At 40.7% G+C, this 15,248-nt stretch overlaps 1 protein-coding gene across 1 annotated transcript in view; it reads left to right on the top strand.

Moving 5' to 3' along the window:
* Positions 1 to 14,625, top strand: part of kcnh8 (potassium voltage-gated channel, subfamily H (eag-related), member 8) — an 81,437-nt gene extending 66,812 nt beyond the window's left edge. Inside the window, exon 10 of the mRNA XM_010796582.1 lies at positions 14,311 to 14,625. Within this exon, the coding sequence (XP_010794884.1) occupies positions 14,311 to 14,625 (315 nt within the window). The remainder of the gene's footprint in view (positions 1 to 14,310) is intronic.
* Positions 14,626 to 15,248: the final 623 nt, after the last annotated feature.

Here is a 15,248-nt window from a genome sequence, read left to right as displayed (position 1 = left end):
TCAAGGACACTTGTGGAATACGTTTTTTTTCTCCTAGCCTGATCTCCTATAAGCTTATATGGTTATCGGTCCAAATACGAGGAAACTCATTGTCAATTGCAGCCTCAATGAAAAGTTACTGGGTAATAATTATTACGACATTAAATTAGGTTCTTATCGAAGTCACATTTAGGGGACCTTGGAGCAGTTGGGTCTACAACTTGGAACTCCGACCAAAACCTTAATCCTAGACCATGGTCTCTTTGTATCCTTAAACATTACCAAGTAGCGTTGCCATTAATCTTTTTCACGTGTTGTTTAGTTCTATTGGAATATCGTTTTTGAAAGAAACAGTGGTTATTTTTTCAGAAGAGATAATTTGTAGTTAGAACTATGACTTAACCTTTTGATACAAGACTTCAACGTTTTTAAAAAACATGGCCTTATTCCCCTGCTCTCACTTGTTGGTTGTTTCACTGTTTGGGTGAACAAAGTCAATAAAGGGTGGGCTTCCTGGCCAACAGGACACCCAAAACAGGTGGACTATCTGGATATTGCACAGAGCTTGCTGTGGATAAACACGACTATGGTCTACAGTCACGTGTAAGAGAATGCAAAAATAACATGCGAGGGGGGAGGGGCAGGGCTGCACTAAAACGATATGGCAGTTGCATCCGCCCCTCAATCATCACAGGCATTTACAGAGGGTGGTGGAAAACTGAACAGCACAATACCAGGACGCGAGCTGCCGATCATGGAGGGACTTAATCCAAGCACTCAGGAAGAAAGCTTCAGGATTACAAAGACCCCATCACCTCGCCACAAACTGTTCTGTGCTGCTGCCATCTGGCAGGCAGGTAGCGGCAGGGAAGAACACCAGAACGAGGAAGCGGGCGCACGAGGGGGAGACCGGAGCGGGGGGGGTAAAGAGGAGAGGAGTGGGGGCGAGAGAAATTGCACTTGTTTGAGGAACCTTGTCTAAGCTTTTCATCACATTACAAAATTACAACGTAGATTGTAAAATGAAAATAACCTTTGAATCTTGAGCTACTTTGGAATTTGTCTTTAGTTAATGAGCGGGAACCGGTCGATCTCGAAAGGTAGGTTGTGGAGGTCACCATGGCATTGATCATAAAAGAAATGAAAGACAGAAAACAAAAATGCATTTGCCCACTTGATTGACGTACAGGTAAAGGCCAGTCTGAGATCTCATAGTTTTCTAAACACGCAGTTTCACCACGCCATGCACGGTCAACGCACCCCTAGCGATACTAGTTAGCCTTCCCAATTGATACAATTCTACTAAGAAAGGGTATAAGGGGGCCTCACCTCCTCATCTGAAGCGCAAATGCGCACAATAGGTGTAATGCGACGACCACAGTTTCTCCGACGCTTCGAGGTTCCAGTGTCGCAGTCCCTAAGCACCCCCCCCCCGTTCGCGACACACAGAGCCTCACCACATGACTTTGGGCAGGGATCTACCCTGTAGGTAGATCCCTTTGACTTGGTCATTTTATAAGTAGCTCTCAAGCTGAAAAAGTGTGGGCACTCCTGATCTACATAATAACCTAATGACAGCGCTTATCGAAATATCAGAGGATCACTACAGTCATTACAATTAATCATCTGGGGATCATGAATGTCATGTCTATCCATCCAATAGTTGCTATAGCGACTGACCGACATTGCCATCCATTTTGCCATTAAAAATAGATTCACAATCAATTCCAATGGAAACAATTTTCAAAATGGATTCGGGGTGAAGACAATGAGACACAGACTCAATGTTCCCTTTTTAAATGTAAATTGCAATAGCATTTGTTAGGCACAGTAATCACCAGTGGTTAATACAAAAAATGCCTTCAAAAATGTGCTATTTTTTTCCAGCTATAATTGAACCTTCAATGAGCCATTATACTACATTCACTAAAGAATTGCAGGCAGATCAACTTCATAACATTTGTAGGAGTTGGAAACTAGCTCCATCACAGAAATTGTCATGATCCAAATAGTGATAAAAATAGAGAACACGTTGCTGGTCAATGAAATGTATTTCCGCTCTAGCTGAGGCAAATGGGTGCCAGTGGATCAATAAGAGAGCAGGAAACAGCAGTAGTCCAACACTAGTCGATTCGCTCAATACCTTGGACAACTCTGTTCTGTGTGCGGGCATGGATAAGCTTCATATTGCCATTAATTAAGCAATCGGCATGCTACATAATCAATGTAAACGAGTGAGATCCCGTCATCATGCTCATCCATGTGAATATCTCACTGCGTTATTATTGCATCAGATTTTCTTTGGTCAGAAGCTTGACGTAACTCTCACTTCTATCAAATTTAAATTAAATATAGCTCTTTGTTGAACGGTAAAAGATTAATGCATACAACTTACGTGGAGTCTCGGGCGATGACCCCAGATGAGTGTGGATTGACTCAAGCAAGTCATAGTCATCAAAATCCAAAACAAACTCTTCAAAGTCCCCTTCCACATTTGGGACGCCGAAGCCCTTTAGGACACTGCACTGACGTTCCGATTCTTTGTGGACGGCGACAAGTTTGTTATCAGAGGTCTCATGCCCCTGGTTCTTCTGTTCCTCCATATCTGTCATCTCCACGGCCGGTACCTCCCCCTATCCTCCTCTCTCCTAGTGGACACACTGCTCATCCAGGGCTCTCGACTCTTGAACGCCGTGGTTTGTACTGGGTCGCTGATCTGATGAGCCTGGGTATCGTAGCGACCACTAGCCTACCTCTGTTGTATTGCAAAACAACGTAAGGGTTCACTTTGCAAACCAACTACAAAATCTGATGATTTTTAAAGATTTTTCCCTCAAGCAACCAAGCCTGTGTTCATGGAGTGAAAAAAAAAATATATATAAAAAAAATAATAATAATAATAATAATTACTCTTCCATCCAGAAAATAGAAATCACAATTATTTCCTTTGTATTGGACCCCGTGCTGTATCCACAATGATAGTTGCGTAAATGGTAGCAACTTTCACTTAGCTTAAACTCCAAAAGGAAGTATTGATAAGGGATGGTCTACTTTGTGGAACTGAATAGTAGTGCCGCCCTTTTTGAATGATGTCCACTGCTCATTGATCTTGATGGCTGTTGGAAAACCAACATCTGAGTAAAAGGGTTGATGGCTTTTGTTTCCATCGTGTTGTCATCACATGTGATGTGCAGAAAGGTCAACTTTTGAACGTTGGCCTTTTCACCAAAATTGCATTTATCTGAATAGGCATAACCTAGAGTAAATGATAATAAAAGAACACCTAGGAATCAAATCCAGGACTCTGCTTAGTGAGATATTGTGGTGTTGATGACCATACATTTTGAGTGAATCTGTATCTTGTAATAGACCATTTTAAAAATCCTGACAGAAGTCTGCATTCTCTGATTACCATTATACAGTACTATTGTATAACAATTGACTATCCGTACACCCTGGCATAGCATTAGATTTCCACCAAATATAACTGTGTAGTTCTGTAGAACATAAAACGCCATAGCATTACATTTAATAACATTCCCAAACTTTGTTTCTGGCATAACAGACTCGCCCTGGAAAGTGAGTGGAGATGTGCTTACGCATAAATATTACTCACATCATTTCCATCCCTAATAAAGATGCTTTTCATACCGTATCTCCAACTCATCTGACACTCACCTGCTAAATACTAAAATGCGTAAAAGGATTCAATCAGCAGGTTTATTAACTAAGAGAATCTCTACACTGCAGGCCTTTTTAGATAAATCATAAACTGTGCTTTTCATCATCCTTACAATACAGGATTTCTCTTTAAAAAAAAAGGATTTCACTGAGATAAGATTAGGACTGAGACATAGACAGAGAGAGAAACAATGTCATTGGTATATAACTAACTAACATTTTGGCTAACACTTTTTAACTGTAAGGGAAAGTGAGGATTAAAGACATTGAGCATAGCGTTAGTTCAGGCAGGCCACGGATTCAAGCTTGGCTGTCAAACTATTCTCTTATTTCCAGCTGATTATTAAAAGAGGTAGGTAGATAATTTATTCATCCCAAAATTGGGAAATCATTTTTCAACAAGCTGCAGCGTCAAGCATTACACAAGTAGAAATATTTAAAAGACACACAAAAAAAATTTCATAAAAAAATTAATGAAAATATTGTTTTTTTACTAAGTCGTCCTCTCTGAAATACAGCTGTGTTAAACATGGCCTGTCAATGCAAGGCATCGCTCTCTACAAATCCAATAGCTGATTTTGAATGACTGGGTGCCCCTGCCCCATTTGCTGTTTCCAGGTTTGTGAGCAGTCAATGATTACTCTGCTGTGGTGAAGCAGGAAAGGCCAGAGGCAGCTGAAGGGGAATCGATGGGAGTCAATGCCTTGGACGCTGGAAGAGAGGATTTTGCCCTGGATATGTGAGAGGTGTGGGACATTTTCAATAGCTATTACTGTCATTGTAAGTATGATTATTCACAGAGAATCAGAGTATATATCGAGATTTGTCTGCCCTCCATCTTTTGTGTTATTTGGTTGGATGCTTGTTGCTATCAGTGCATGTGGGGGCTGTGTAGGTTGGTGTCAGGACACAGAATGTGTGGGACGCCCACAGTGGAGCCAGGTTACAGGCAGCAGTGAGAAACATGTCACTGGTCAGCACCAGATCAGCAGGGGAGGCAATACAGGCTTTACAGGATCCACTATTTCAAACAGGCAAGCCAATGTTACTATACCAGAGTCCTGAATAAAACAGGCTTTTGGGTAAACCTATTCTAGAGTACACACTTTTTGTCAAAATCCAGATAAAGGATATTTTGAATGATAATATGAACACAGGGTTTTTTTCAGATGTTTACATGTCCTTCTCTTGCGTTATACACACACACACACACACACACACACACACACACACACACACACACACACACACACACACACACACACACACACACACACACACACACACACGTATTGTGCTTAGAGCTCTGTGCCCCTCAAGAAAGAAAAATCCCTCACTTTCTTGCGCTAAATGCCCCTCCATTACTGTCTCTCATGCAGTTATATGTGTGCCTTGCTCACATTTGACTCAGTGACACAATGAGTAGGCGACCGATTAGGCGATTTAGAGGCTCGGGACAAATGTTTTGAACCAGATGAGGAGGACATTGAACCAGAGATAGAGGACGGTGTCTCAGAAATGGAAGACAACAGTGATCCAGACTATGAGCCTGACGAACAATCAACAGACTAGGAAGAGGCCCCTGAGGGAGAGGCCCCTGAGGGAGAGGAGGCCTGAATATTTATTTTTCTTTAAATGTTCATTGAGGAAAACAGTATCAGTGTCTTATTTTATATTCATCACAGTGAATGCAGTGAATGCTGAACTTGATGGACCCACTGGTGGGTCCGGACCATATACTGTGGTTGAAAGTACACAATGAAACACTGACTTGCTTGTATCAGATCAATACATCCCCTACATCATTGGAACGGGAAGAATCCCAGCTACAACACTAACTAAAGCATTTCCACCTCTAGTAAACACAGCGTACATGGCAAGCATTTTTATAATGTACAGTAAGCACTATCTTTGAACTTACTGCAATATTATAACATGAAATTCACCCCTGGTGTCATTCTGTCACTCCTTGATTCTACTTGCTTTGACTGTTCAAATGAGATGTCAACTATCAAAATTGGATAAGGGGTTCCAGAGATATCACTGCAAAACACGCCGGTCAATTTTGACCAAAAATATTATGGGAAGGGGGGTATGACCTAACTCAAGAGAAGGGTTAAGAAATGCAAATGACCTACTTTAGCTCTGGTAAGGTTTGTTGTATTAACTTTGAGTTACCCATTGTACGAGAAAGTGTTTTGTGTTAATAATGTCCTGTTTAAGACATTGGAATAGATAATGGACAGTATGCACAAATAACACAAACTTTAAAAGTATTTTTTTATAAGTTCTTAATTAAGGAAAAAACTGTTTCTACCAGCTAAAGCTATTTCCTGTTTTGGAGACAAAGATGCTGAGTCATAATCAGTCATGTAAAAGGATTAACCGAAAACTCCAATTATGTATTTTTAAAAATACATTTACCAATATTCATGTGTCATTGACTGATATTTAAAAAGACAAACGTTTAAACTGTTACATTAAATCAGCCAGAATTTATAAAAAACTATTAATGTGTTCTACAGGCAGACATATTTTTTGCTGCCAGTAGAGGCTGCTGAACGCTTTATACAAATCATGAATCCAGCCTTAAAACGAAACTGCAATATTCTGAGAGAGACTGTGTGATGTTGTTACTATGACGGAAAAATAAGACTGTAACTAAGCATTTATATTGTGATCAAAGCAGCGGGATTCTGTCTTCCACAATAAAAAGTCAAGATAATGGCACTCTCTCTGTTAGGTAGACCGACAAAGTACTTTCTGTGCTGTCAGTGGATCCAAAGAGCCAAAAGTGTGAAGTCATTTATATTCAGATCAATGCCAACTCAAATTGCTAGGTCCTTTCTTTCTTTCTTTCTTCGTCAGAAGATACATAAAACACAATTTATTTTATTCATACCTCACATTTACTCATGTACCGTACCTACTTAAGGCTAATCTCCATTTATTTTACTAACACTACTACTAACATTAAGCTATGTTGTGTACCCATTTACTATGGGTATTTGTAAATGTTGATAAGTATGTAAATGTGGCTTGTAAATATGTTGTATGATATCCTCTATTGTTTTATGTTGTTTTATGTTTCATGTGGAACCTAATTGCTGCAGGTCTCCCTTGAAAAAGAGATCTATGATCTCAATGGGACCAATCTGGATAAATAAAGGTTTTAAATGAAATGAAGCTATACCTTTAAATCTTAAATATTTGCCATTCTCCCTCTAAGATGGTATCCTAATTTCAGTGTAGCATTAATCAAGATAAATACTTACAGACTAGCCAACCAATTCAATTAAGGACCAATTCATTAATAACGCAAATACTTAGAGAAAAAGGATGTGGGAAAGTAAATCAATAGTATGCTGGCTTAACACAATGAGAACATTGAGAATGTTTAATGAATGACTTCTTAAACTGCTATAGGGACTTGGTAATTATATCATAAATACCCTAGCAGCAAAAGCAGGTGTGATCACGAAGGTCTGATGGAAGAGGAAGAGCACAGTGGCGCTAGAAAAAGGTAACTTGCAAACTTCCCCCACACAGTTGTCGTGTCGTGGGTGAAAAGTAGAGCTAATCATCTCAGAAAGTACATTTAGCATGAGTTGAAATCACCTTCCACTTCCACACTCAAAAGCCTTGATTTCTTGATAGCAATAAGAAAATAAAAAGTTCGTTTTTCAGTAAACTGGTAACAGTAAAGTGGCCCAGAGAGTCAGAATTAAATGTACTTCCACATAGCAACTGACTCAGATGTAATCCTACATTATATTTGCAGACTATCATACAGTAAATCCCCGAAAAACAACATATTTGTTTGTCAAATACACCACCAATAAAGCGGTGCAGAAAGGAGTTATACAACCCGGAAATTAGTTAGCATTTCGGCACTTCTGGTTTGCTCATCTCGAAGTCAATGTTCAATAGGAAGATACCAGTCTGTGACACAAAACACATCAATTGTCTTGGTGATTTGGCTATTTATCCAACTATATGCTAATGTGAGTAGCACAAAAAGACATTATAGCTTAAATTAAAGCCTTCATTTATGATGCTTCTTACTTTTCATGTCATCCAGGTCGGCGCTGGCCAACATCTGGGCCTCGGCCTCGTCAGTGGGCACCTGCTGGTAGACAGCGGTCTCCAGAGCGGTCATGCTGCCGATGCAGATCCGCTCCCGCAGGTCATAGTTGCTCCGCTGGGTGCCGGCCAGCCGATGGTGGACGGGCCTCCTACGGAACCAGGCACGATTTTTGGTTGAACTTGAGGGGTCTGATCTTGAGCGAGCACTGACATAAAGAAAAAAGTTGATTAAAGATGATCAAATGTTGCCATAATTATATAGAGGTAGGTTATCCTTTTAATATTTGTATGAACAGACCAAAACTGAAATCTTTGAATCTAAGACACCTTCCACAAATGCAAAAAATATATGGATGCTTATAATGATTTTGCAAATATAAAACGGATCTCAACGAAAAGAAGAAAAAAAAGAATTGCGGCCATTTTTCAAAATCCCACGATGGCCTCCCTTTGACATGCTTTTCTTATTTCAAAATGAGAGCATGCAGTCTGGTCACTATTTATAAAGTCTATGATTACTGCCAACCTGAACTAACCCTAACCCATTCAGTTGATTGTTTGTGATGTACACATTACACATTCAGACACGGATTGATGATCTGTTCATACAAATCACTTTGACACAAATGTACCTCGAAAGAATGACATACTTATTGAATGAAATACAAAAATAATGAGGTACAATGCTTTCAAATGTGGATATTGAAATATAAATAACTCACTATAAATTCAACAGTGCTGCTGACTGACATGCTTATAGTATTTGGGTTGCATTGTGGTCTCTTCACCAGCAGAGGGCTTCACAGCACAGCGTTGGGACCATAGGGCTCTATTCACTAACCCTCTGAGTCATCCCCTCTCACAGCAACACTCTCTCACATGGCACAGGCATGGTGGGGTCTCTGTGCTTTCATATAAACAGGCAGAAATAACACCTGAATCACCATGGGGCCCCTGACCTCCAGCAGCCCAATCCATATTCATTTCTAATCGTGAATTAATTCACACTTTGATGGTTATGCTTATTGCAGGCCAGATGGTCTTCTACTATCTATGATTCAGCTATTAGTTAACCATCAAAGCCTTAAGAACTGTGTATATGGGACTTAGGGTTGATTTTATTTAATGTCTTGAACAAGATACTAATGTAAAGTTAATTTAGAGCACAAACAACTCTTCCTGTCTGCTGTATTCTGTTTTCCAAGAAGCTCCGTCCAGCTTAAGAGTATAACAGATACATTTTGATGCAAGGGGTCAGCTCCAAATTTAGAAACATTTGAATATTAATTAAATAATTTTAATCCAGCTGGTGTCCTCTATTATATGACCAGCTCATTTCATGCCTGGCAGTTGGCCGCTACATTTGGAAAGTGGTACAACACAAACGTGTGTTAGTTTAACTAGTCAACAGTAAACCAGTCCACCAGGCATATTAAACTGCAGGTAACCATAGCAACATACTGCCGAGTAATGTGCAATTCATGCTACGAAACCAGTAAACACTCCCTGGCAAAATGGACGTAGAGTAATAAAAGGGTAAACTAACAGCAAACCTTTAAAGCTGCATAATTATAGTTTTATATCAACCAATAACAATGGATTCAAAGACGGTGTTTACTGTGCTCATAGTAACAAACCAACAGATAATTAAAACCCAACTCTACGGAGTGTTTTGGCATATTCAAGCTTAATTGTTTTAGTTTTATGGCCCACAGTTTCATTTCATTCTCATTTCTCTAATCAACTTGTTTCCAGCCACAGCTAGCAGCTGTTCACAGGGAAAATGGCCTGATGAACCTACTGTACGCTGCTAACCCAACCCCAGAGGAACGATAGACAAAGTTTGCTAATAGCTTTTGAACAAAGTGCACCAATGAGCTGCGAATGAGCCACATATTGGATGAACATATAACAACGTATACAACACGGTAGCAGCAGAAAACTGACAAATGATCATGTTATAAAATTCTTCCGACAAAAGCTATACAAAATAACTGCCTAATTACTGTATACATTTTGAATTTACATTAGTATTTATCTTCAGCTCTGCTCCACCGAATCCTATATCTTGCTCTCTATTTGCATAATGCTAATTCACCATCAAATGCTAGCTTGGTTAGCAATGTTCATGTGTATGTCTTTTCAATTTTTAACTGTGATATTAATTTGGAAAGCAAAATCAGGTTCAAAAGAAGGACGATTATTACTGAGGTTATAAATCAAGAAGTCGGGTCATTTTTTTCATTGACTTCTAAACAATTTAGAATTAGTAACAAGTTGAGTGGCCCCTGCTGGCCATTAAAAATAATGCAGCTTTAAGACATTCCCGCATTAGCTTAAATGATCAGGCTCCCACTTGGTACTACCTTTACTGTGATCATGAGCCCATGCAGACAACAGTTTTCAGAACAAACAGAACCTGATTATATAACAGCCTACCTGTTGCGAGCTCCTTCCTCTCCATGCACCTCCTCCTTCTGTTCAAGAACAGTAATTCCTCCATTATGAACCTCCCCCTTAATCACAGCAGGGGCAGCTTTCCTTGATAATGGATGTTCTTCATTTTCTGTGTGGAAGGTATTGGGCGGATGGGGTTCCTCCAAGTCATCTTGGCTCCCCAAACTAAACTGAGAGGAAGAGGAAGATCAGTGAGAGGGGAGGAACGTGCTTGGACATAGTTCAAGCGGGGAGTTGAGAAACGTCCCATGGTACAGGTCCCATGGTTCCTCAGTCCTATTTTACCTGTGGTTGGATATCCGGTCTCTCTTTGGAGGCGGATCCTGCCTGTCTGTCTGTCTCAGAATCGGCCTCTTCCTCATCTACCTCTTGGATGGTGGGCGTTTCTTCGGAGGGGGGGAGAGAGGTCCTTCTTTTTTTCCGTTTCTTTTTGTGCCGTCTTTCCATGCTGTGCACCCTCTTGCGTAAACGTTGGGCCAGGGGTAGGTGGGTGGATAAGGGGTGGTGCGTATGGGGAAATGTGTGTCTGTGATCTGTCAAAATGAAGAATCAGATAAAAATACATCACAGCAAATGTTAAGTCTACTGAATTTGTAGAGGTACTTTGCTTGAGTATTTCAATGTTTTGCTTCTTTTACTACAGTTCAGAGGTAAATGGTGTAGCTTTACTCCACTACATATTGAATACCTTTAGTAACTTTGCAGATCTGGATTAAGGATGGGAAAGAGAATCAACAAAAATCTAATTGATAAATGCATCAATAATTGTAATCAAAACATATCATACATATTATTCTGAAATGAACCAATCTGCACAATGACTACTTTTACTTTTGGTACTTTGAGTATATTTTGATGCTAATACATTGAGTAACATTTTGAATGCCGGGCTTTTACTTGTCTCACGTGAAACCAATAGTCAAGTTGTGTATAGTTTTGTGCATAACTTAAACTAAGTAGAACTGTATAGTCAGGGGCGGCGGGTACTGTAGGCTAGGGAAGGCTAAGCCTTCCAAAATATTTGTGTCACTGCATCCTGGTAAAATAAAAAAATATAATGTATAATGTTTGTGTCTTTGACATTAGCGCTGCTATGCAGCCACCTGTGCCCTGTACTACGAAGCCAGTTCAACAGACCCTGGATATGTTTGAGTTATCGACTCCTGACTTTTCCCTGTGTTTTTTATATATATCTGTTGTAATTTATTGTCTTTTATTGTGATTGTAGTAATGAGTTTTATGTGATTAAATAAACTACAGAGTGTTTGAAAGCGTACAACAGTTTTATGATATCACTGCCCCATCTAAGACACGAGTGGATCTGACTTTAATTACATTTGAGTTGAGTGTTTCGTCAACTTAATGTGTTGCTTAAAATAATACTTCTGCATACAGCCAGATACGGCTCGAGAAGCTGGCTCAGATAAGGAAATATGATATATTATATGATCGATGTACTGATTGATGATGTGATATTAATGATAAGTGCGACACGTCGGCGTCTTCTCTGCATACGTCAGTTTAAACTGTATTTCCTTTATCCTGTAATATGACTTGATAGATTTAAACTCCTCACACTGAGCTCTGATTGGTCAGCAGGCGGTTTCACTGAGTTGATCTCTTTTCTATAGACGCGCAGGAGGCGGGCAGCGTCAGGTAAAAAAAGTATTTTAGCCTTCCCAAACCTGAGCCTCACGCGCATAGTATATTTGTCAAATATCTAGTCAGAATATGTCTTTACAATTGATATAAGACATAATAGTAACAATGCAGTGAGATATACGGTCTTGTTTTTAGACAATGCATCTTCAAGACTCTTCAAAACATCTTAGTTGTATCTCAGATGAAACAATTTTTTTTAAGCTGCTGTGATATTTGTAAAAGATGGATCATCTTGTTCTAAGAAATAAATTGTATGAATCTTATTTTTATTTTGTAACAGCATTTCCTGATTCTGGTAAATATAGTTCAAAATATGTTTTCCAAGCTAATTACAAGATCTCATTTATCTAAATATCCCATCTTATTTCAAAATATCGTACTCAGCAAGTGTTCACTACACAGCTAGAACACCTTGTTTTTACTATTATTTTTTATTATTTTATTTTCGAACATAATGAGCTTAACCACATAACAAACATATACAAATTTTAAACCAAATCATAATCTTTGCCTAACCCANTAAGTTGTTTGGCAGTTATAACTGCATGAATGTTTTCTACCTTTTTTACATCTGGGAAGGGCATTGCCTTCAAACAGATGGAAAGTTCGACCAACAACCTAAGATTTATTATAGCTATGTCAGGCATGCAAGCGAGCAAACACAACAAGTGAAATGAAGCTCATTGAAATTGAGATACTGTGGTGTTCATCTTATAATTCAGATCTATAGAATGCACCAGACAGATCTAAAGACCTGCAAAAATCTAAATGTTCTAGGAAGAGGCCCCCAGAATCCTTCGGCCATCATTGTCGTCCGCGCACATTTTCAGCGGCATCTCATTGCTCAGGGCCATCTGGTTAAATTAGGCTTAGATTGCGTGGTCGGGGTGACCCACAGGGCCCATCTTCCCAAAAATCCTTAATGTCACGGCACTGTCAGTACTTCAGCCGTATCTCGCGTCCGGCGTCACAAGCACACAGGCGTAGGGGGCGCGCTTGGGTGTGGAGTTGCGTTGCAATTACGGGTAGTAAGTAACGCGCGCGAGATACGGCGATACTTGGCCATTAGTTTCTGTTATGGATCAGTATCCAACAGGTCCTGCCTAGCAACGATGACTATATTATCAATGCTACTTTAGTTATAAGCGCCCTGATATATGATAGCTAACTTCAGCAAGTGTTGTGAGTGTGACGTTAGGCTAACGCATTCTGTAGCTAATCGCTGGGTCACTCACCAAGATAGCGCCTGCCCATGGTTCTCCACGGTTCTCCTCCACCACCACAGCTCAATTTCTCTCCGATGGCCGTTATTCTTCTAGATCCTTGGCTGCTCCTGGTCTCTTGGACGCCTAGCAGGCTCATAATTATAAGGTTGTGGTCCGTCATATGCATTCGAATATTCATGTTCAACTTCTTCTGTGTCTTCTGTGTCGAAACTAGCATTGGGATCCATGTTTATTAATATGTTACACCGGCCGCTCTCCCTCTTGTTTCCCCCATGTTACGTCACACGCGGGAGGTCACGTAAAATCTAGCTTACTCTTGCTTTTCTCATAATACAATGAATGTACAAAAAATGTGCAGCCCTGTCTCCTTAAAATCAAGTTCCCATTGACCAAACCGTTTTCTCAATTACCTTTCGAGGTAAACTTTGTTTACATGATTGCAGGACTGCAAGAGGATATTACACTTGGTTTAAAATATTAACAACAACATGGCACAAGGGCAGCTTTTAGAAAAGACAAACAGAGAGGGTGAACAGTGCCTTCTCTGAAACGGAGGCAGCCAGTTATTGCCCCGTCCATGCGGGCTGTGAATGCCTCTGAGACAGCTGTCAGATCCCAGACCAGTGTTTAGATGGAGCGATGATGATGAATCCCAGACAGATGAATTATATATGAGCCTGTTGATTAAAGTCAGCCTGGCTCTGATGATTCATTGATCCACTCTGTACGACGGTGAGATCCTGACAAGGAGACTGACAGACAGATGATGACAATATGACTGAAAATAGGGCTTCCCCATGGCTGACGGTTTGTTACGTGGGTAGAAACTGTGTTGATTTATACATTTTTATATGAGAAATACTAGTGAGTCATTTGAACAGATATCTTTATTCCAAGGGTTCAGCATCAAGGGAATATAAACCTTCTACGCCCTAACAACTACATCTTAGATGTACTGTATGTCCTGGAAGAGGGAAAGACGTTTTTGTTAGAGGTTTCCTTTTTCTGAATCTCTATGGTGTTGTGTGCAGATTTTAATTTTAGGCTGTGTTAATGACTCCACGCCAAAGTTTCCTGTGGTACAATAGCTTAGGAATCAAATAAAAGGCAACCAAGGCAGAAAAAGTAATCACTGAGTTGCAGTATGGCTGTGCTTTCACAGCTGTCGTGATCTGCTCTCACTCTCTCTCTCTATCTTACCCTCCCATCCTCTTCACAGCTGCTGAAGGACTTCCCGGACGAGCTGCGCTCCGACATCACCATGCACCTTAACAAGGAGATCCTGGAGCTGTCGCTGTTCACCTCGGCCAGTCGCGGCTGCCTTCGCTCCTTGTCACTCCACATCAAGACTTCCTTCTGCGCTCCTGGAGAGTACCTCCTCCGTCAGGGGGATGCTCTCCAAGCCATCTTCTTCGTCTGCTCCGGGTCCATGGAGGTGCTGAAAGACGGCATGGTGCTGGCCATCCTGGGTACGATAAAAGACAGGGATGGGATGGAGAGTGTGGTGTTTGTCTGTGTGAAGAAGGAGCAATAACCTCTCTGTGTCACCATTATAGTTTTACAAAGAAATTCCTAGCAGCAGGCTTCATAATAAATCTTTGTGCGGCTCATTGCGATGAAGCTAAATCTGCAAATAGAAGATAGAATGGGAGGGATGAAACCCTCTTTAATGGCCACACATGCAGAGCACACAGCACACACAGTGAAATGTGCTCTCTGCTTTTAACCCATCCTAGTATCAGGAGTCTAGCACTAGGAGCAGTGGGCAGCTATTGTACAGCACCCGGGGAGCAATGGGAGTGAGGGGGGGAGGGGGATGTCCGGTGCCTTGCTCAAGGGCACCACGGCAGGGCAGCAGGGGAACTGGGACCTCTCCAAGTAGCAGTCCACACTCCATATTTAAGGTCTGGTCGGGGACTTGAACCGGCGACCCTACTGCTCACTGTCCAAGCCCCTACTGACTGAGCCACTGCCGGACCCAAATGAGCCCATTGTTAGCAAACCTTCAGAGTCTTTTTGTTATAAACTCCAATAAAATTGTTGCATGCCATTTTCTCAACTATATGCTCAAGCAGTGAGAGTCTAAAGAGCACACAAAAATGGGGAAGATAGATTCTTAACTGATGCTTCGTTATAATTAAGTGAGCTGGCAGACAG

The sequence above is a fragment of the Notothenia coriiceps genome, unplaced genomic scaffold, assembly GCF_000735185.1.
Source record: "Notothenia coriiceps isolate Sejong01 unplaced genomic scaffold, NC01 NC01_scaffold00037250, whole genome shotgun sequence".
NCBI classification, from domain to species: Eukaryota; Metazoa; Chordata; class Actinopteri; order Perciformes; family Nototheniidae; genus Notothenia; species Notothenia coriiceps.
The sequence above is the reverse complement of the archived record's forward strand: the minus strand, read 5'-3'. Positions and strand labels throughout refer to the sequence as shown.